Raw genomic sequence first — 20,692 nt, 5'->3', positions numbered from 1 at the left:
TGTCCACCCGCAGGCCCTGACTCCCTTCTCGCAGACCTGGCAGAACCCGTGGCGACAGGCCCGCAGGAGGAAGTGTGGGAAGGTCTGGCCGGGTCCGCTGGCTGCATTCCACAGACAGGCAGGCACGCTGAGAGCGGGAGAGGACTGGGGCTGCCCCAGGTCACCCGGCCACCTGGCGGCAGCAGCAGCAGCAGCATGAGGGTCCCTGAGTCGTCGGCCTCAGCACTGGGTTTAGCCCCAGCTGGAGGCACCGTCCCTGCTCACCACCTTCCCCTTCTCCCGCTTCCCTGAGCCTCTGCCTGCCTAGGGCACCCAAGGCCCATGCCCCGGGGAGGCTCAGATGCTGAACCTGGGCACCTGGGAGGCCAGGAGGCCAACTGAGGGAGGCCCTGGGATCCGAGTGCTGGGGCCCGGGACCTGGATCTGGGTTAGCATGGTGGGCGTGGCCTGCCGGCCTCGGGGCCACCAGCAGCTTCCTTCCCAGGGCAAGCGTACGGAGGGGACCCAGAACTTTCTCACTGGCCTTCTGCAGCGGACAGCCCTGGCGTGGAAATAGCTACCTAGCCGGCAGCTCGGTTCTGGAAGTCTCCCCCGAAGACTAGTCCACATGCCCTTTGCACAGAATCTTTTGTGGGCCACGCATCCCCCCGGCGCTGACCTCATTTCCTCTGTGTCTCTCCCTCCCCAGAGGACACCTGGGAATTGCCGGCCCCTCCCACCGTCTTTCTGAGCCACGGGCCACGGGCCACGAACCGGGGAGACTGGCTCTTCTCCGGCGGGGTCTGAAGGCAGGGGGTTGAAAGGCCTTGAAAGTAGCACAGTGGTCGGCAAACTCATTAGTCCGCAGAGCCAAATGTCAACAGGACAGCGACTGACATTTCTTTGGAGAGCCACGTCTTTTTAAACTTAAGCTTCCTCTAACGCCACTTCTTCAACATAGACTCGCCCGGGCCGTGGTGTTTTGTGGAAGAGCCGCACTCAAGAGGCCAAAGAGCTGCATGTGGCTCGCGAGCCGCAGTTTGCCGACCACTGGTCTAGTAGTGCCTGTGAATTAGACCCAGATTCTGGGGGGCCCATGAGGTCAGGGCCTAGCGCACCCCACTCCCAGCCACCTCCCCGCTCTGTCTCTCCATGCTCTCCTGCAACGAGGCTCCTTGCTTTGGGGTCCTGTCCCCCAGAGAGAGGCATGCGGACTCGGCGGGCAGGGTGTGCCTGGGGCCTGGGCTCAGGTGGCCACCTTGTCCCGGTTTAGGTTCCCCGAGAAGCCAACCCCTCGACAAGGCGTTTCTTTGAAAGGTCATTTTCAGAGGCCCTGGGGAGCATGGATCCTTCTGGAAATTTGAGTCCCCCTGGGCGTGGACCCCTCCGCCTGGCATCGTTTGCCGTCCAAAGTGCTGTAATTGGTGGTAGCCCCCAGCACCTGGGTGTCTGATCTCAGAGGCCAGCCTTGGAGTCGGGCTCCTGGTCTGAGTCCCAGCTCTGCCGGTGAGCGCAGTCACGTTCGATTCCCTGTCAGGGCGCAGGCCCGGGTTGCAGGCTTCACCCCCAGTGCGGGGCGTGCAGGAGGCAGCGGGTCCACGATTCTCTCTCATCATGGATATTTGTATTCCTCCCTCCCCCTTCCTCTCTGAAATCAATTTTTTAAAAATGCATATTTTAAAAAAGAAGTTTAGAAAATGGCTAGCCCAAAACATTGACATTTCCTCCAAAAAAAAAACCTTTGCAAAATGCCAGTCTTCAAACTGGATAAAAGCAGGGCTGCTCGGGGGTATTGGAGGGTGTAGAGCAGAGCCCTGCCCACTCCCTCCCGCCCACCAGCACCCCAGAGCTGCCAGGAACAGTCAGAAACCACTGCTTGGGGGTCTCCGAAGGCTGGCGTGGAGACGGGTCCCCCAGGGCCTGGGAGAGCAGGCTGCTCCCGTATCCGGAGGCATGGGGTTGGGGGCGGGGGGGGGGATGTTCAGATAGCGGCCTGCTTCTCCAGAACAGGCCTGGGGCTGAGCATTGTCATGGTGCCCTGGCCGGTGTCCAGCAGGTTCTCTGTCCCTGCCGAGCCTCACGGCCCACCCGTGTCTCCTCCCAGGCCGACGCCAAGATGGTGTGCGATGTGGTGAGTCGGATGGAGGACACCGAGCCCTTCTCTCCGGAGCTGCTGTCCGCCATGGTGCGCCTCTGGGGCGACTCGGGGATCCAGGAGTGCTTCAACCGCTCCCGGGAGTATCAGCTCAACGACTCTGCCAAATAGTGAGTGGCCCGGGCAGGAGGGCAGGGACCTCCCTCGTGGAGGGAGAGCAGGGCTTGGGTGGGGCTGAGGTCAGAGCCGCTGGGACAGTGACAGGGGCCTCTCCCCCTGCCCCCGGCAGGGCCCAGGGCAAGTGCTGATGAAGCACAGTCCTTCCCCCCTCCCCCCAATGTGCAGCCAGAACCCGCGTCATCCCTGCCTCCGACACTTGGGGATGCTCCCCTGAGGGCTGTGTGCGGCTCCCTGCCCCCAGGCTCAAGGAGCGGGTGCCTGGCTGGCCCTGGGGGAGCCCAGTCCTGATTTCCCAGATCCCATCCTTGCTTGGGGTTCACACCTAACCCGGACAGACCCCAAAGCCTTCCGGGTGCTCGGCTTGGGTGGGTGGGGTGCAAAGGCCTGGTCTATCTCCACAAGTGGGGGCCTGATTCAAAGACCTGGCACCAGGCAGGCCAGCCCCTGCCCCCTATGTGACCTATGACCCTCCCGTCCCACAGACCCCTGGGTAAACTCTCAGGCAGCATAGCAGGGCGGGCGGATGCTACGGGGCCTCTTGGAAACACTGTAGAAGAGTCTCCAGGGAGGACTCTGGGGCCAGATGTCCAGGTTCAAGGCCCAGCTCCCAGCTGGGCAAGGTCTGGCCTTCATCAATCCTCTTCCGTTCTGTAACCTGTAGAGTAGTACATTTAACTTGGAAATAAAAGATGGAACTTGATCGCAAGGGAAGAATAGAGTCCAGGCGTTGGCCATGACCGTTTTGTCACGAGGGAACGACAGAGCAGCGTCCTAAGCCCATCAGTCTCGTTGGAAAGTCAGGTCTTGTCCGAGCGTTCCTGGCGCTGTGCACAGAGGCCCCTGTGGTCTGGATTAGAGGCTCTTCGAGGATGTGCGGCCACGCTCCCTCCCACCCCCCACCCCTGGCCCTGGACAGGTGGTGCCATCATTCCCTCATGGCCTTCGAGGGGCCCTGGAGGGGGGACCGGGCTCTGAAGGGGGTGGCCCAGCGAGCTGTGCCTGCAGCCTGCCCCACGTGCCCCGTGTGCCTCCCCAGCTACCTGGACAGCCTGGATCGGATCGGGGCCAGCGACTACCAGCCCACCGAGCAGGACATCCTCCGAACCAGGGTCAAAACCACCGGCATCGTAGAAACCCACTTCACGTTCAAGAACCTTCACTTCAGGTGAGGCCACCCCGGGGAGTTCCTTCTCTTTCTCCTCCTCCTCCTCTTCCTCCTCTTCCTCTTCCTTCTCCTCTTTCTCCTCTCCTCCTCCTCCTCCTCTTCCTCCTCCTCCTCCTCCTCCTCCTCCTCTTCCTCCTCCTCGTCCTCCGGCCCGGAGCTTGCCCGGCACCCCCTCCCGCCTGCCTGGGCCCTGCGGCCGGCCACCCCAGCTCCCGTCTTCCTCCCTGCAGGCTGTTCGACGTCGGGGGCCAGCGGTCTGAACGCAAGAAGTGGATCCACTGCTTCGAGGACGTCACGGCCATCATCTTCTGCGTCGCGCTCAGCGGCTACGACCAGGTGCTCCACGAAGACGAGACCACGGTGAGTGGCCTGTGCCCGCCGGGCGTGGGCGCGGAGAGGCGAGACCGCGGCCCTGGTCCCCGCAGCAGCTCCAGAGCAGCGGGGGTCGCTGTGGTGGGGGGTGGGGGGGATGTCTGGTGACACCGGTGCAGAGGAGGCAGCCACAGGCTGGCAGCTGGGGCGGGACCGTGGGCATCTGCTCACAGGCACCCCTCCCCGCAGCCCCCCGCCCAGACTCAGGCAGTGAGTGCCTCTCCGGTAAACTGGGCAGAGTCTGGGGGCATCAGGCCAGGCCTGCAGCAAGCCAGTCCTAAAAGAATCGGGGGGTGTCCAGCAAGGATGTGCATGAGACGGAAAGCACGGTTCTTAGCCCTGACGGCCATCCCTGAGGGGGGCTGGGCTGCCCAGCGGAGATGTCTGCAGGGTGGTGCTGGCCAAGGGGGGAGGGCCGGGCGGCGGGCACCTCAGGAGGAGAGAGACAAGCGCAGGTTCCTGCCTCTGACGTGCGTCGCGTCCCATCTAGGGGCTCAGAATGACCATTGGTATCAGTGGGGGTCACTCAGTTGGCGAGGGTGCTGGGTCGCTCTGCTCCGAGTCCTGGTTTGGGGCCAAATCCAGGCAGCACCCTCTCCGCTCGGTTCCTGTTGCCTGATGAAGGGGCGGGGGGCGGGGTGACCGTAGTGCCTTCCTGTGGGGTCACTGGCCACCGCCCAGAGCGCCCAGGTGACGGACGGTTCCCGGCACAGCCGCGCCGAGTCGGTGGTGGTCCTGTCCCTGGAGGTTGTCCTGGCCTGGGGGCCTCTGGGAGACCTCGTCTGGTCTCACAGCCGCCAGGGAAGCGGGGGCTGGTGTGGTCCACCCCGAGGGTGCCGAGACAAGCCCACCGCACCTCCTAGGAGTGGGGCTCCTGGGCCGTGGGGTCACGCCCGTGGCATGGGCCAGCGCCTCTGCCTGCAGCACGCACAGGCCCAAAGCCCCGAGCCTCGGGCAGCACTGAGGCTGGAGGAAGGCCTGCCTCACGGGGGGGGGGGGGGGGGGGCCTGTCTTCTCTCGGGGTCTGTTTCCTCATCAGTCCTGCCTGCCGGTCCCCCGGCTGCGGTGCTCTGGAGGGCCTCGGGGTGGGGGCCTCCGGGTGGGGGCCGCGGGGTGAGGGCCGAGGGGTGCAGTGCTATGGGGGAAGCAGCCGCCGTTCCGAGGGACCAACACACAATGGGGCTTCTGGCAGATGGGGCCCGAGGCCGCTGCCCGGGGGGCACCACAGGTTGGCGTGTCCCCCGTGCCCTTCCTCCTCAGGCCCAGCTGCACCCCAGAGTTGGGGTTCAGCAGAGCCCCCCAGCCCTGCCTTGTCCTGGGGAGGCTTCGGGCGCCTCGGCCGTGCAGCTCTTCCTGGTGGCGCCGTCTTCGTTAGTGACCTCGGCAGGTTGTGGCGTGGGGGGTATGGGGGGGACGTGCACCCCATGCTGTGCTTGGACCCGACGATGCCTGTGTCGCTGCTCCCTGGGTCCCCTGTGCGCTCCAGGCCGACATTCATGGTCTGAGCCGCCATCCTGGGCTCTGAGCTCCACCCACTGGGCTCACCTCTCCCTGCGGCGCCTGGAGTGGGAAGCAGGGTGTGGGTTTCAAAGGAAGCGAAGGGCCGGAGCTGGGTGGGGGACGGCTTGTCTCCCTCCACGGGCCTCCCCTCTGGGTCCTGCCAGCCAGGCCTGCGGACAGCTCCAGCCCGATTCCCAGGCCGCGCGCGGGTCACGGCAGGGCCAGAGGGGTGTCTGGGTGGGCCTGGCAGCCACAGGGCAGGAGCTCCATGGCCCTCGGGTCTCTGTTAACCACAGGGCTGGGCAGATGCCAGGCCCCGAGCTCGGGCAGCCTTTCCCCCTCTGCCTGCCCTGTCCGGCCTGGCCAGCCGTCTGCAAACTCCTCACCCGCCCGGCTGCTGAGCTGGGCGGTGTCCGGCGCTTTCCTTCCGTGCTCCTCCTCCTCCTTCCTGCCTTTCCTGTCCCTCTCACTCCCCTCCCTCCTCCCCGTGAGCCCCGCCTTCTTCCCTGGGGCCGGAGCGGAGGACCTTGGGGAAACCGAGGCAGGGGGGCCCAGGCCCGGGACGGGCTCCTCCTGGGGCCCCTTCCTCCCCAAAGCAGCCCGCTGGACAGCCCAGGAGAGAGCAGTGCGCCCTCCTGGAGGCAGGAGGGGCTTTGGAACTGGACAGCAGCCCAGGAAGGCGGCTGGGAACCGGACAGACGTGGCCCAGGGTCCAGCGCCGGCCCTGCCGCTGTGTCAGGAGCAGCCGCTGGACGTCCTGCTCCTTCCGAGGGTCATGAAGAGCAGCCTGAACTCGGGACTCCACGAGGCACGTGGCGACCATCGGCTCCCCCGTCCAGGAGTGAGGCCGAAGGACAAGCTGTGGGCTACGGACTCTGCCCCGGAAGCAGGCACAAGGCCCCTCGGTCCCAGCCTTCCTCTCTGGTCAGCCCCACGGGCCCCTCCCTGGCCTGAGGCGAGAGTCAGCTGCCTGGAGGTGGCTCCTGGAGCTGGTGGCTTCTGCCCACTGCCCACCACCCACCGTCCAGCCACCGTGTCCACTGCACCCAGGAGCCCAGGGCCTCGTCCTGCCCTCGTACCCTCGTACCCCCGTGTCCACTGCACCCAGGAGCCCGGGGCCTCGTCCTGCCCTCGTACCCCCGTGGCCTCGGCCGCACTGGGTCTCAGCCTGCCACCACGTCACCACCACCACCACCACCACCGGCACCGCCACCTACAGGGCCCTCATTTGCCAAACCAAGGCCAAATCATGAGCAGACTCTGAGGGACCCTCCACACCGGGCAGGTATGAAGCACCTCCCTCCGGTGCAGCCACCAGCTCAGAGTTGAAAGCAGCAGGTCCCGGGGGCATCGAGGGTGACTTTGCTGTGTGATGCCTGCCCCGCCCACTCTCGCCTCTCCCCTTCTCCAGCCGCTGGGCTCAGGCTGGTCCCCCCGCCCTCGTGTCCATCTCCAGCCACACAGTCCACGGTCCCTCGGTGGCCATGGCCTCTGAGCCTGCACGGGGGCCCCAGGCTGGACCTGCGTTGATTTCCAGGCCCTGACACTGGTTGAACCAAATTTTCAGGGGTTTTTTCCCCCTCTCTCTTTCTCTCATGTTTCCTGCTGGGCTTTTATCTTCCTCTCTGTTTTCATCTGTTTTGCCGGGTTGAGCAGCTCACCCAGAGCCAAACCCCTTGCCCAGCCATGACCCAGCCATGGCCCAGCCATGACCCAGCCATGGCCCAGCCAACCAACCCAACCTTCATCCACAACAAGGCCACAGCAAGATCACCCCCCAGACGCTGTCCCCTTGTGTCTGCTTCCAACTCGGGATTAATTCGAGGATCCCTCCGTCCTCGGTTAATGTGCCCCAAGGGAATGCGTGCACCCCCACCCCCGCTGGCGGACCGGAATGACACCCCGGTAGAGGAGTCTGCATGGCCCGCGGTTCCGTGTAGACGTGTTGGGTAGTGGTGGCCCTGCCCCGAGTGCATGGTGCATGTCCACTCCGTGAGCTGGAGCTCCCTCCTTCCCCCCCCAGCAACCTCGCTGTCCCTCCTCTGGGGGAGGAGGGCCGGGGCAGCACCCCACCCCGCCCACCCTGCTCCGCTCCAGCCTGCCTGCGTGTGGAATGAGGCGGGGCCCGCGCCCGCTTGTCCCGTGGGTGCTCCTGTCTCCGTCCCCCGGGGGCGTCGTGGACATCTCCCTGGCTGGTCCCGCCGCGGGGCGGGCCGCACACCCACCGGTGGGCGCTCACCGGCCTCTCCGCTCCTTGCAGAACCGCATGCACGAGTCCCTGAAGCTCTTCGACAGCATCTGCAACAACAAGTGGTTCACAGAAACGTCCATCATCCTCTTCCTCAACAAGAAGGACCTGTTCGAGGAGAAGATCCGGAAGTCCCCGCTGACCCTCTGCTTCCCTGAGTACACAGGTAGGGGCGGGGAGCCGGAGAGCGGGAAGGGTGAGGAGGAGGCCTAGGGGGCTCACAGGCCCCGGTTTCTACCCCCTGGGGCCTGCGCTGGGGGCCGCGGACCAGAGAGGAGCCACCTGCAGGGTCTGCAGCGGAGCGCTCGCGTTTCCCTCGCCCCCTCGTCGGCTTTCTCACTGGGAGGCCCCGGCAGGGGCCTCGCCTCACGGTCCCCTCGCTCCGCTCCCCCCGCCCCTGCAGGCCCCAGCGCCTTCACGGAAGCCGTGGCCTACATCCAGGCCCAGTACGAGAGCAAGAACAAGTCGGCCCACAAGGAGGTCTACACCCACATCACCTGCGCCACCGACACCAACAACATCCAGTTCGTCTTCGACGCCGTGACGGACGTCATCATCGCCAAAAACCTGCGGGGCTGCGGCCTCTACTGAGCCCCGTCCGGGCCTCCCGCCCACCACCCCGCCCGACCTGTGCCCCTCCAGCCCCGGGAACCAGAGCCCGGGCTTCTCAGACTCTCTGCGCCAGCAAGCACGGCGGCTGGCACCGAAGGGGGCGGGACCGTCCACGGCCGCCCGGCCCCAGACATCAGAGCACATGGTGACACGGGCCCGTGGCGGGCCACCCCTGCCTGCCTGCCTGCCTGCCTGCCTGCCTGCAGCTCTCTGCTCCGCTCCCTCTCCAAGTGCTTTATCCTCAGGAGGGAGCTGTGGAGCCACGGCCGCTGTCGGGGCCCCAGATGGGCAACCCCTGCAGTGGGTGACTCAGACTGGCAGTGCCAGGGTCTCCTGGCCTCTGGGGCTGTGCAGGGGGCAGGGGCGGCCGTCGGGCAGGGCGCCGGAAGCGGAGGGGCGCTGGGAGCCAAGGGGTCTTTCCCCGGGTCTCTCTGGTCAGGGCAGCTCCGTCATCAGAAGCCAGGCCGCCGGGCCTGGGCCTGCTGTGCGTGGGTCCTCGGGCTCAGGCAGGCCTGGGCCGGTGCCTCCTCCCTCCCCCGCTTGGATCTCAGCCTGGGGTGCCAGCCCTTCCAGGCACACCTGGGGGAGCCCTCCCCAGGGCGCTTCGGGTGTCTGGGAAAGGCACTGGTTCTGAGACTGACTGCAGAGGCGTGCGGCGGCTGGCGGGGGGGGCTGGAGGCCGCGGCGCCCGGACAGAGGCCGGGAAGAGGTGGGCGGTGGGGATGGATGCCGAGGGGAGGTGGCCCGTGCCGGCAGCGATGGGGCCTCGGGCCGTCCTTGCATGCAGGCCCGGGTGACCCCTCCGCCTTCCCTGTCTCCCTGTCTCAGGCTGCTGCTCCGGGTGTGAGTGGTTGTGCTTTTCCTTGAAATTTTCAGCGACATTCGACTCAAGCCGGCAGGGGCCGGCTCTGCAGGTGGGGAGGTCCGGGGAGGGTGTGGACCGAGCCCCTGAGGCCAGTCCCCAGCTTCCCTCGGTTTTGGTGTCCTGCCAGCCCCAGGGCTGAGGAGTGCAGGTGTCAGGACCTGCCACCCTAAAGTGTGCCCTACCATCTACCCGCCCCCCCCCCCCCAGAGTCCTAGGACCTCTGGAAGGGCTTCGGTAGGAATGGGGTGTGGGGGTAACTTCCAGGGACCCAGGCCTGGGCTGGCCTCCGGCAATCGACACTTCAGTTGGCTGATGCCAACGTTCCGCAGCCCAGGCAGCCCCTGTGTGCCCGTAGGAAGAGTGAGGGAGAGGTTTCTGGCTGTCTCCCCGAGCCCTCTGCCCTCCAGCCTCCCCAGGCCCTCGGTTCTGGGTGGTGCCTGCAGGGATGGGGCCCCCGGTGAGCCCATCCCTGGCTCGGCTCGCTCCCTGTCGCCCAGCCTCCTGGGATACCCCAAGGCGGCCGGCCTGCAGGAGCCCCCTCATACCCAGTTCCACTCCCCTCGTGCTGCGCCTGCACAGCCGCTGGGGCAGGCAGAGGACGGGCCCCCAGATCCAAAGACCCAGCGTCCCGTCACAGGCGGCCGGCCGTGAAGCCGTTGTGCCCAGCATGGAAGACACAGCCGTGATTTCCCAGCATCGTCCCCCCGGGGGCGGCCAGCTGTGCCCCTACCTCTGCCCTGAGGCCCCAGACTCAAAAGCAATGACAAAAGGGGGGTGATGGCCGAGCCCCACCATCGTCCTAGAGGTGGAAGTCAGCGACTCTCCAGGCCCGGGGCTCCCCTCACGCCGCCCCCTCCCAGCACAGGGGTCAGGGCACCGGCAGGAGCCAGGCCAGCCCCGCGCTCCCCAGCGGCGGCATCAGGGGGAGCCGGTCGCCGGGCCGTCCTGCCCTTTTCCCTCCCGGATGCGCTGCTCTGACCCTCCGGGCCTGACAGGGTGAGCTTGGCTGTGCCGTGCGATCCTGGAGGAGAGGGTGTCCGGGCGAGATCCCCCCGCTGTCCTCTGCGTCGCCCGTCCGTCCGCGTGGTCACCGGCGGCTCCGCCGTGGGGCGTTCGGCGGAAGATGACGGGTTTTGGCTCCGTCGCGGGTGGAGGGGGACTTGGGAGTGACGTGCTGCGGGTGGTCCTGTGCTCAGTCCCGGTTGAAGGGGGTCTTGGGAGTGACGTGCTGCGGGTGGTCCTGTGCTCAGTCCCATGCAGAGAACTGAGAAAGGCCCCAAGGCGGTCCGGCCTGACTCCGGGGCGGGGTGTGTGTGTGTGTGTGTGTGTGTGTGTGTGTGCAGGGCCCCGGTCCAGGGCCCAAGCACTGGTCCTGTGGTCTGAGGATGAGGATGGGTGGGCTCTGTCCCCACCCCGAGCAGAGAGCCCGTTCCTGGTGCTGCTGTGTGATGGTGGTCAGGAAGGGGGCTTCCCTAGGGAGTCCTGGGGCTCCAGGCAGATGCCACCCCAGCAGATGTAGGCCCCCGCCAGGGCAGAAGCAGGAGGCGCCCTGAGTCCTAAATCCATGGGCCTCTTGGTCAGAGGGTCCCTCCAGGAGGGAAGTGTTCATCCCCCGGCCGCATGCACCGAGCCTGCCGCAGGGAGGGCTCCCCTCTCAGCAGCAGCAGCTCCACACACCTCTGCTCCTGTAGCTCTTCCTCCCCCACCCCCCACGCCCCCAATCCCTGCTGCCGCCCCGCCAGCCAGGCCCTTCCCTCCCGGTTCTGCCCCCCTGGCCTCCCCCGCTGCTACTTCGGCCTCTCTGCTCTCCTCCCCCGGCCCAGGCCGCCCCCTCCCTCCTTCCCCAACCTTCTCCCTCAGGTCCCAGTGGTCCCCCCTCCCGATCCCGCCACCCCCGCCCACCCCGTGTTAACTGTAATTTTGTAAGTAGAGTGACTGGGGGTTTAATAAATTGCTAGTGGCTGTCATAATTCATCGGCTGCCGTCGTGTATTTATTAGTCACCCACGTTCATAAAAGTGCCGGCTCTTCCCAGCGTGTGTGTGTGTGTGTGTGTGTGTGTGTGTGTGTGTGTGGTGTGCCGTCAGTGGCCAGGCCTCCGCCAGGCACACCCACATGACACGTGTCCCGTGCCCAGCTCCAGGTCAGTCCTGGGGCCCCGCCTGCGCCCACGGGCTGCCCGGTGGAGGGGACAAGCCCCACTGGGGTAGGAAGGACTCCTGCTGCTCTCAGCGCCCTGGAGCCCGGTGGGCACAGGGAGGGGACAGACAGGCAGTGACTGCAGGCAGGGGTGGTGACCTCTGGCTTCTCTCTCTCTCTTCTCAAATCATGGCACCGCCTCCTGTTTGCACTGTATTCGGCATCTGTTTCCTCCCGGAAGCCCGTGAGGATGAGCTGTGCTCCCGGTTCCCTGGTGATGGCTCCAGTCCGAGTGGGGAGGGGTGCGGGGCGCGGAGGGGGCTCAGTGCCACCCCGGCTGCCCCCCACCCGCACCCCCACCCCCGCACCTTCTTTCCCAACCCTCCCTCCCGAGTCCTCCCACACGGAGAATCCGGGGCTGACTGTGCGCCGTGCCCTCTGCCCCCTGGAGAATCGGGGTCTGACTGTGCGCCGTGCCCTCTGCCCCTGGAGAATCGGGGTCTGACTGTGCGCCGTGCCCTCTGCCCCTGGAGAATCGGAGTCTAACTGTGCGCCGTGCCCTCTGCCTCTGGAGAATCGGGGTCTGACTGTGTGCCATGCCCTCTGCCCCTGGAGAATCGGGGTCTGACTGTGCCACAGCCGTGCCCTCTGCCCCTGGAGAATCGGGGTCTGACTGTGTGCCGTGCCCTCTGCCTCCTGGAGAATCGGGGTCTGACTGTGCGCCGTGCCCTCTGCCTCTGGAGAATCGGGGTCTGACTGTGTGCCCTGCCCTCTGCCTCCTGGAGAATCGGGGTCTGACTGTGTGCCGTGCCCTCTGCCTCCTGGAGAATCGGGGTCTGACTGTGCGCCGTGCCCTCTGCCTCCCCGCTCCTCCCGGGCCCCGCAGACCTTTGTGGTGTGTGGCGTTGCCTCTCCCCATTAGACTGTGGGCTCTGGGAGAGCAGGAGCCTGCAGCCCGCACGCCTGGCCTGTAAGGGGCGGGGGATGGGGAGGGGGCGCTGTGCCAGCTGGATCCTTAGCGCTTGGCCTGGGCTTTTCCTCCAGACCTAAGCTCAGCCCAGCCAACCCCCCCCACACACACACACACACACACCCCGCCCCCCGGCTCTCAGCTCCTCGCCTTGGTGGTCCCTCTGGTGGTGGGAGGCCTGGGCATATGTCCCCACTGTGACCCTCGGTGTCTGTGGACAAAGCAGTGCTGGGACTGGGCGTGCACTGGTGGGCGCTGGGTGGAGTGGCTGTGGACCAGCGGCTCTGTTGGGGGGGCTTTTTCTAGAGTCTGTGGGTGTTGGAGCATCTCGACTCTGCCCTCCTCGGTGCCCGGCGAGCTGAGCGCGCTCAGCCCCAGGCCCTGCTCGTGGCCCTCGGGGAGACCTCCTCCCCTTTCCGGACGGGCCCTGCGGTGCCTGGGCACTGAGTCTCACTCCTCCCTGAACAGGACTGCGGGGGCACCGAGAAGGAAGGCGCCTGGTCGAGGCTCGGAGGGTGATAGGTCACGTGGGTGGGTTTGCTGAATCTGCTCGGCAGAGGGAAGGGACAGCGGCCTTGGCAGCAAATCGCTGAGGGAGGAGTAACCACAGCTGTCTGGTGGCTCCTGAGAAGCAGCAGGGATGCACGCTGAGGGCCCCCCCCCCCCCCCCCCCCGCCCCAGCCTCGGCCACAGAACGAGGGTCTGGGGCCGGTACCTTTGCGGTCACAGGTGTGAGAGGCAGTCTGGGGCCATCGTGACCTCATTGTTTCCTCCTCTGAAGGCCACAGACCACTCCGAGTGCCTGGAGAGGCCCGGACACCGCCCAGCTCTGGCGCTGCCCACCCCCCCACCCCCCGTGTCACTCCCGTGCCCCTAAGGGTTGGTGAGATTAACCGGCACGAGGCAGGGGAAGTGCTGGGTGCAGAGTGGGGTGCAATGACTGTGGAGGATGCGTCCCCACCTTCCCCCTCCTCCCCCTGCTCAGATAGGGGACGTTGCCATGGCGACAGAACAGGCAGCTTCCTCAGCTCCTATGGCTGCCTCCTGCCCCGCTCCGCCCTCCCATCCTGAGAATAAGACCCAGCGGCACCCACACTGCTCTCTGCTCTTGCCCCGGTGTGGTTCCGTCTCCTGACGTCAGAGGGAGACGGTACCCCGGGGTCGCTCTGGGCCCGGCTGCAGGCCCGGGGGGCTGGGTGTGAGGGCAGTTATGCCTTCCCCCAGGGCGGCCCGTCACCAGGAAGCCACCTTCCTGCACAGAGAGATGGGCTCCCACACTGCCAAGAGGCCCCTCCCCCCTACCTACCCCGGCACCCGAGTGTACTCCTGGCATCCACCCCACCACCCAAGCTGGCCTCCCTGGGCCCAGGCAGGGACTGTCCCTGGAGGCTCTGCTCTGTCTGGGGCCCCGCACGCGCACTCATTCGCTGAACGGACTGTGTACGAAGAGGCGAGGCCCGTCGCCCGGCTCCCCTGCAGCCAGCCTGGCAGCTCCCTCTCCCCTGCACGGCTGACCCCACATGTACCTTCCCTGCACAGTCCCTCACCCCTCACAGAGGACACCCCACCCACAGATTGGGCTAAAGAGGGCAGGTCTGGACAGGAAGGGCCAAAGCCCAGCTCTGGGCTCCCATCCAATCACCAGCAACCCCAGCACATGCACATGCACGCACATACACACACACGCACATACACACACATGCATACACACGCATTCAGGGAGACACTCCTGTGGCTGGGGACTTCGCAGGGGGAGAGCCCAGGTCACCGGGTCTTCAGCCTCCCCCAGGGAGCCATGTCGGGTCGCTGTCTGCCATTGGCCCTGAGACGAGGGGCGTAGAGGGGTCTGGGCGCTGGACGTGGGCAGCCCCGTGCTGTGTAGCAGATCACTGTTCTGTCTGTCCGCCTCCCCCGGGCCTGGGAGCCCCTCCTGAGCGGCTGAGTAGCCCAGCTCCTCTCTCTCAAACCTAACGCTTCTTCTCTCTCCCTGTCTCCCTGTCTCCGTGTCTCCCCCTCGCTGTCTGTCCCGCTCTCTCCACCCCTCCCCCCGCCTGCGGCCGCAGAACCGCATGCACGAGTCTCTCATGCTCTTCGACTCCATCTGTAACAACAAGTTCTTCATCGATACCTCCATCATCCTCTTCCTCAACAAGAAAGATCTCTTTGGGGAGAAGATCAAGAAGTCACCTCTGACCATCTGCTTTCCTGAGTACACAGGTGGGTGTCCCGGGGCCCTGTGCGGGAGGCAGCCCCACCCTCCCAGGAGTGGGCTCCCCCTGCACAGGCCGGAGCCCTGGCTCTGGGAACAGGCGCAGAGGGAAACGCCGGGGTGTGGCCAGGCGTGGCCCTTCCCGGGACACGGCCCTGGGTGTGGGGGGAGATGGGCCTCCTGATCCATATGCTTTGTGACCAGGTGAGTCAGGAGCAACCAAGCAAGGCAGGGCGGTGGCTTCCCCTTGAACCCTGCTCACCCCCATCTCGCTCGTCTCCCCAGCGGCCGCCCCTTAACCTCCCCAGGCGGCTGCTGGCCTCACAGCACCTGCGCCCGGATTAGGACCGGCAGCCACGTGGGCTGTGCGTGGCCACACCTGTTTTCTCTACCATCAGAGACTGGCCCGTGTCCCGCCAGCTCTTTCACCCCCTGCACCGTCAGGCCTGCTTTCCCCCTCTTCCTCCACGTTCCTTCTTTTTCCCAAACCAGACCCTCCTCCTCCTCCTCCTCCTCCTCCCCTCCCTCCTCCTCCTCCTCTTCCTCCTCTTCCTCCTTCCCTGCAAGCCTCCTCCTTCCCTGCCTGCCTCTCCCCCACCTCCTCTGGGGCTTTGTCCTCCCACCTGGCTCCCAGGGGGATGTATCCCAGACGCCACACGGAGCTCTTGCAGCCGGTTGATGAGGCATTGGGCTGCCCGCCGAGGGAGGCAGCTGCTGTGGGCTACGGGCCCCGGTCCACAGCGAGGGGCCAGTGCAAAGCCCAGCCTTCGTCCCCCTGGACGGGGAAGCTCCTGGGGGCCCCTTTTGCACCCCCCAGGTTGGCTCAGCCAGGACCCCCTCACAGGCAGCCCCGAGAGAGGGGAGGGCATGCATGGGCTGGGCTCCCAGGACTCCACTGTCCCCCCACCACCACCCACCCTTCTCTGCCGCCTGGAAGTGATGGTGCTCACCCTCGGTGTGCAGAAAGGCCCATCGGGTGTTCTGAGCACAGCCCGTTGGTCACTGGTGTTCTACTGCTTGGCAGTCAACAAGGCTCCCGCCCACCCCAGGGTGCTAAGAGCGGGGGTGGCAGCCGGGGTGGCGGCAGGCTGGGGTCGGGCAATGGCCAAGAGCGTGCCTCTGGCCGGCAGGGGCACAGAAGCAGCCTCTGGAGCCAGACCACCTGACCACCTGCAACTTTGGGCAGGCAAAGCCCCTGGTCCCGTTCCTCATCTGGGCACCACGGTAACAGCAGTAGTGCCCGGGGGGCGGGGGGCCTCCGGGGGGAGCGGAGAGCACAGAGCCCGGGGCCTGGTCTGCGTCCCACTGGCCGTGGGTTACTCAGAGGATGGGAACGAAGGACGGGGGCTGGGGGTGGGGCCGGGGAGGTGTGGCCCCCGCCCTCAGCACCGGATGGCATTGGTTCCGAGCACCCAGGTCCCAGGGGCACTGAGGCCTCTTCCTTTGCTGGCGCTTAGGAAATTCTGTGTTGCTCTGTATTTTATGGTGATTGAAAGCTGTCCACAGGGCAGAGCCACGTGGGTTTAATCTGTTTGATTAAACAGAACTGTCTTTGCATCCTCCACAGACATCCCCACCTGGCCCCAGCCAGGATCAAGGGGACAGCGAGGAGCAGGGGTGGGGCAGTGGGGCAGCAGGGCCCAGCCGGTCTTACGCTACTAGGACCTTAAACTACCCACCCAGGGGATACCAGCGCCCGTAAGGCTGGCCACTCACCCAAGAACTAGGACTGTGTGGGGGCTCCCCAGTCCTGCCCAGTGCAGGGAGACGGGCAGGTCCAGCTCGGCCCCCGGGGCCCCCTGTGACACCAGGAGTCCTGGATCCCCACCTGCCAGGGCCCCCCTCAGAGGCCACTGCCTTGGTTTATCAGAGCAGCAGGGCTGGTTTCTTTTTATTTCTTTTTTAAAATACATTTTTTATTGATTTCAGAGAGGAAGGGAGAGGGAGGTGGAAACATCACTGATGAGAGAGAATCCTGGATCGGCTGCCTCCTGCACATCCCCTACTGGGGATCGAGCCCACAACCCAGGCATGTGCCCTGATCAGGTACCAAACCGTGACCTCCTGGTCACAGGTCAATGCTCAACCACTGAGCCATGCTGGCCAGGCGAGCAGGACTGGTTTAGACCAGGGGTGAGTGCTGTGAAGGGCAGACCGGGGCGGGGCCTCAGGGTGCTCCTCCAGAAAGCAAAGGGACCTTCTGTGGCCATTGTCCGCCCAGGGCTCCTGGGTCCGCCCAGGGTGGAAACGGTGAGACGCCTGGAAAAGCCCGAAGCCAGGCGAATGCAGAGCCGCACGTGGGTTTGGCTGTGAAATACAAGGACGCCTTTGGAGAGGGCGTGTCTGCCTGTAGCCTCCTCTCCTGGGCCCTGCTTCCTGGGACATGCCCCAGCCCGCCTGTGGCCCGGGGGTCCCCACCCGGTCCCTGCCGGCTCTCACCGGGGCCTCTCCCTGTTCTGTCTTGCTACAGGCCCCAATACCTACGAAGACGCAGCCGCCTACATCCAAGCACAATTCGAAAGCAAAAACCGCTCCCCCAACAAAGAAATCTATTGTCACATGACTTGTGCCACAGACACGAATAACATCCAGGTGGTATTCGACGCCGTCACCGACATCATCATTGCCAACAACCTTCGGGGCTGCGGCTTGTACTGACCTCTTGTCCTGTATAGCAACCTACTTGGTAATGATTCCAGCACTCAGAAAAGCTCGCGCACACACACACACACACACACACACACACACACACACCCCTCCCACCACCCACCACCCACCACCCACTGACAAATGCAAGTTGGTAAATAAACTTAAAAAAAAAAAGGCGTAACAAAATCTTATATATATAAATATATATATATACAAATATATATTAATTCTTTTTAGTTTGTACTAGAAAGAGCTTCAGACAGAACTGACCACCACCCCATAGGGTCAGCCCATGAGCATGCAGGTGTGTGCCTGTGCACGCATGTGCGTGTACACACACACACACACACACACACACACACACACACACGAGCCGTGATGGAGCCCTGACTTGGGAGACCAGCCCTGTAGATTCACCAACTGAGACCCCTGTCTGCGAGCAGCGGGAGGCCAAGTGGCCTGGCCTCGGGCCGGCCGGTTTCTGCTTCTACCCCCTGAGCTCTCAGTTCTGCCCGGCTCTCTGCAAAGCCCCAAACCCTTTACAAAATGGCCAGTGCCCTGGCCATCCCACTGCCCTACGCCCCCCAAAACAGGAAAGGGACTTAGAAGAATCATTGCTCTGACCACCCCCATGACCCCTGGTCTCTTTCTTCAAGCCAAGCAGGCAAGGGCCAGAGCAGCTGCGGGGAGGGACATGCCAGGCGCTAGGAGACGGGGGCGAGGGGGAGACGGGGGCCGGAGGGGCCACAGGGAGGGGCTGGATGGCCGACCTGACCACAGAGGAGGCCTCTAGGGGCCTGGGCCGGGCTTCCTGGGATTCCTTCTCCTCTTCCTTCGATGCCTCCCCATCTTGCCCGCCTCCGACACAGGAGCAATGAGTGTGCCAGGGTTTGTTGGTTGGTTGGTTTGTTGGTTTTTAAAAGCAAAGAAACTGGCCCGACTGGACCCCCTTATCTCTCTCTCTACAGACTGCTTCACGGACTCTCTGCTGTTGACCTTGATCTCCTGGTAGCATGACCTTTTGGCCTTTGTAAGACACACAGCCTTTCTGTATCAAGCCCCTGTCTAACCCACGACCCCAGAGTGACTGACGGCTGTGTATTTCTGTAGAATGCTGTAGAAACCCGGTTTTAGTTGAGTCTCTACATTTAGAATTTGAAAGGAAAAAAAAAAAAGAACATTTCTCATGTGCTTTGTAGCTTAAAAGGAAAATGGAAAACTCACCATTACATCCATATTTCTTTCTCTCTTTCTCTCTTCTTTTGGAATAAGAAACATACATCGGCACTCCCCCCTCTCCCATCTCACCTGGCAGCAGGTGTGGGGGCAGAGGTGCCAGGCCTCTCTGTCCGCACCAGGTTTCCAGAATGTGCTCAGACCGGGCTGCGCTTTGCACCCCACACCACCCACACACCCCCACCACACACACACACACACACACACACACACACGCACGCATGCACACACCCCCACCACACACACGCACGCACACACGCACGCCCCCAACCACTCCAGCTACACGCTCACCCCAGGTTTGTATAGAAAAAGCACAGCTCTCACTGGCCCGTAGCTGCCCCACAGAATCGGATCACATGCATAAAGAGCCCCATCGAAAACAGTGTCCCCGCCCATTTATTCTGTTCACTATGTCCCCTTCGGACAGACACCCTTCATCACCATTTTCCAGTTGTTTCCTTTTCCTTTTTGTCCTGGTGAGCCCTGTGTACCCACAACACCCCAGCAGCTGCCCTCGTCTTTGGGGGTCAGGGTTGCGGGTTTTTTCCTTTGACGTTTTTGCTTCTCGGTCTCAGATGGATGCTCCCCGTGTGCGTGTGTGTGTCCTCCACCTTGTCCTCTGTTTCGGTGACCTGTGTCCACTCTTTCTCATGTGAGGATGGATGTTTGTGCCACAGATAAAAACAATGAAAAATCCCCCACCTTTTTTTTTTAAATGCCACAAGATGGGAAGGAAACCACACACACACACACACACACACACACACACACGTCAAAGGCAAAGACGGAGTCAGTGTTGACACGAAAGCCAGTTGCCATGACCAGTCCTGTCATTTCTACTCTGACTCGCATTCCAACCCCAAACCTCTTCACGGTTTCACTTTTAAGACACTTGCTGAAGAACCAGTCACAGCCATTTCAGATAAAAAAGGCGGCAAAACGACGAACCACACACAAAAAATGAAAAAATACAGGAAAAAAATAAAAACTTGGAAGAAAAAAAAAAAAAAGCCCACGGTCTTTCTAAGCCTTTCTATTCCCAATCGGTGAGGTTTCTGTGATATCTTACACACTGCCAGTCTACTTCTCTGACTAATGGAAAATCCATGTGTAGCTCAATAAAGAGAATGTTTGTCTGTACCGGTCTCCCCCGCGCAGGCTCTGTTTGCACCGGACGGGGGAGGGGGGCCGGAGGGGCCGCAGACCCTGGGCGGCTGGCGGGCAAGGCTGGCGGTGGCAGAGAGAGAACCCACCCCCTGACCTTCCCCGTGTGCCCTCGGTGCCGCCATCAGGGGGAGCCAGCTGGGCGCAAGGACAGCAGAGGAATGGCCAGCCTGCCCACGGGTGCCGCTTCCTCCAGGCTCCGGGCTCCTCCTCCCGTGCAGCTGGCTTTGCTTGTTTCTGAGGGCAGCGTGGGGTCGAGGTTTGGGAAAGGGAAAAAGCTGGGAGGGCGGGTAACCCCAAAGCGACTAGCACAGGCTCCTGTTCCTCCTGTTCCCAGTGGCTGCACGGCAGGAGGAGGATGGGTGGTCCCAAGAAGGAGGCCAAATTGCCTGGACCGTCTGCCCCCAATTGGACACCTTTATTTTTTTACATATATTTTTTAATTGATTTCAGAGGGGGAGGGAGAGAGAGAAACATCAATGATGAGAATCATGGATCGGCTGCCTCCTGCACGCCCCCTACTGGGAATCCAGCCCGAAACTCTGGTGAGTGCCCTGATTGGGAATCAAACCGTGACCTCCTGGTTCATAGGTTGATGCTCGACCACCGAGCCACGCCGGCCAGGCCACCTGGCCATCTTTAAAAGCCTGCTACTGCACCTGGTGCTGGGAAGCCCCCTGCAGGCCACACACACAAGGGGCAGCCGAGATCAGCACAGTGGGCATCGGAGGCCGTGCCTGTCTCCCCGGACCACAGTCTCCCCACGCTCTCCTGGGCTGCCGGGCGATTGCTGTAGTAACTATTGTAGCAAACCGGCTGACACTGACACCCGGAGGGAAGGAGCAGGGCCCATCAAAGTCCCTGTGTCACATCCACGGCTCAGTGGTTAGCCAGGCAGGGAGATAGGACGGCCTCGGAGGTCAGGCCATTGGAACCCTCTCCACACCCCAACAGATGGGACCGGCCAGCCCGGGGCAGCCCCAGTGCTTGTGAGTCTAGGGGAGGTGGGGGAGGGGATGATTCTGCTGCAGAGACAGATAGCAAGCTAGTTCCCTCCTGTTCTAAAGAACCAGCTGGCCCTCTGCAGCCAGCCCAGCCTGCTGGTCAGCCAGGCCTCGCCAGTGCTTTCCCACCTGCCCCCCTCACCCCAACGCACCTGCACGGGGAGGCCCAGGCCAGCCCTGCTGATGGGAAGGTTGCACTCCGGCCACAGCATATGGCACGGCTGAAATTTGCTAAGAGGGAGCTGTGTTCTGGCAGGTTCTCTCCCCACAGAACTTCCTTGGCCTGATCTTCCTGAAAAGGAGTCC

General features: G+C 63.7%; 1 protein-coding gene and 1 long non-coding RNA gene across 3 annotated transcripts in view; one reads left to right on the top strand and one right to left on the bottom strand.

Moving 5' to 3' along the window:
• Nucleotides 1–16,991, top strand: part of GNAO1 (G protein subunit alpha o1) — a 92,742-nt gene extending 75,751 nt beyond the window's left edge. The window contains exons 4-8 of one of the 2 annotated variants that reach the window (XM_036440405.2): nt 2,084–2,244; nt 3,291–3,419; nt 3,650–3,779; nt 14,188–14,341; nt 16,804–16,991. In XM_036440405.2, the coding sequence (XP_036296298.1) occupies nt 2,084–2,244; nt 3,291–3,419; nt 3,650–3,779; nt 14,188–14,341; nt 16,804–16,991 (762 nt within the window). Of the gene's footprint in view, nt 1–2,083; nt 2,245–3,290; nt 3,420–3,649; nt 3,780–7,551; nt 7,706–7,942; nt 8,309–14,187; nt 14,342–16,803 lie in introns of those variants that run through there. The other variant, XM_036440406.2, reaches the window with a different exon arrangement.
• On the bottom strand, nt 16,851–18,607 carry LOC123652504. The gene is made up of 2 exons (XR_006741882.1): nt 18,481–18,607; nt 16,851–17,089 (listed from the first exon to the last, which is right to left on the bottom strand). It is a non-coding gene; the product is annotated as an uncharacterized LOC123652504 (long non-coding RNA).
• Nucleotides 18,608–20,692: the final 2,085 nt, after the last annotated feature.

The sequence above is a fragment of the Pipistrellus kuhlii genome, unplaced genomic scaffold, assembly GCF_014108245.1.
Source record: "Pipistrellus kuhlii isolate mPipKuh1 unplaced genomic scaffold, mPipKuh1.p scaffold_m20_p_17, whole genome shotgun sequence".
Taxonomy (NCBI): Eukaryota; Metazoa; Chordata; class Mammalia; order Chiroptera; family Vespertilionidae; genus Pipistrellus; species Pipistrellus kuhlii.
Note: the sequence above shows the minus strand (reverse complement) of the source record. Positions and strands in the feature narration are given on the sequence as shown.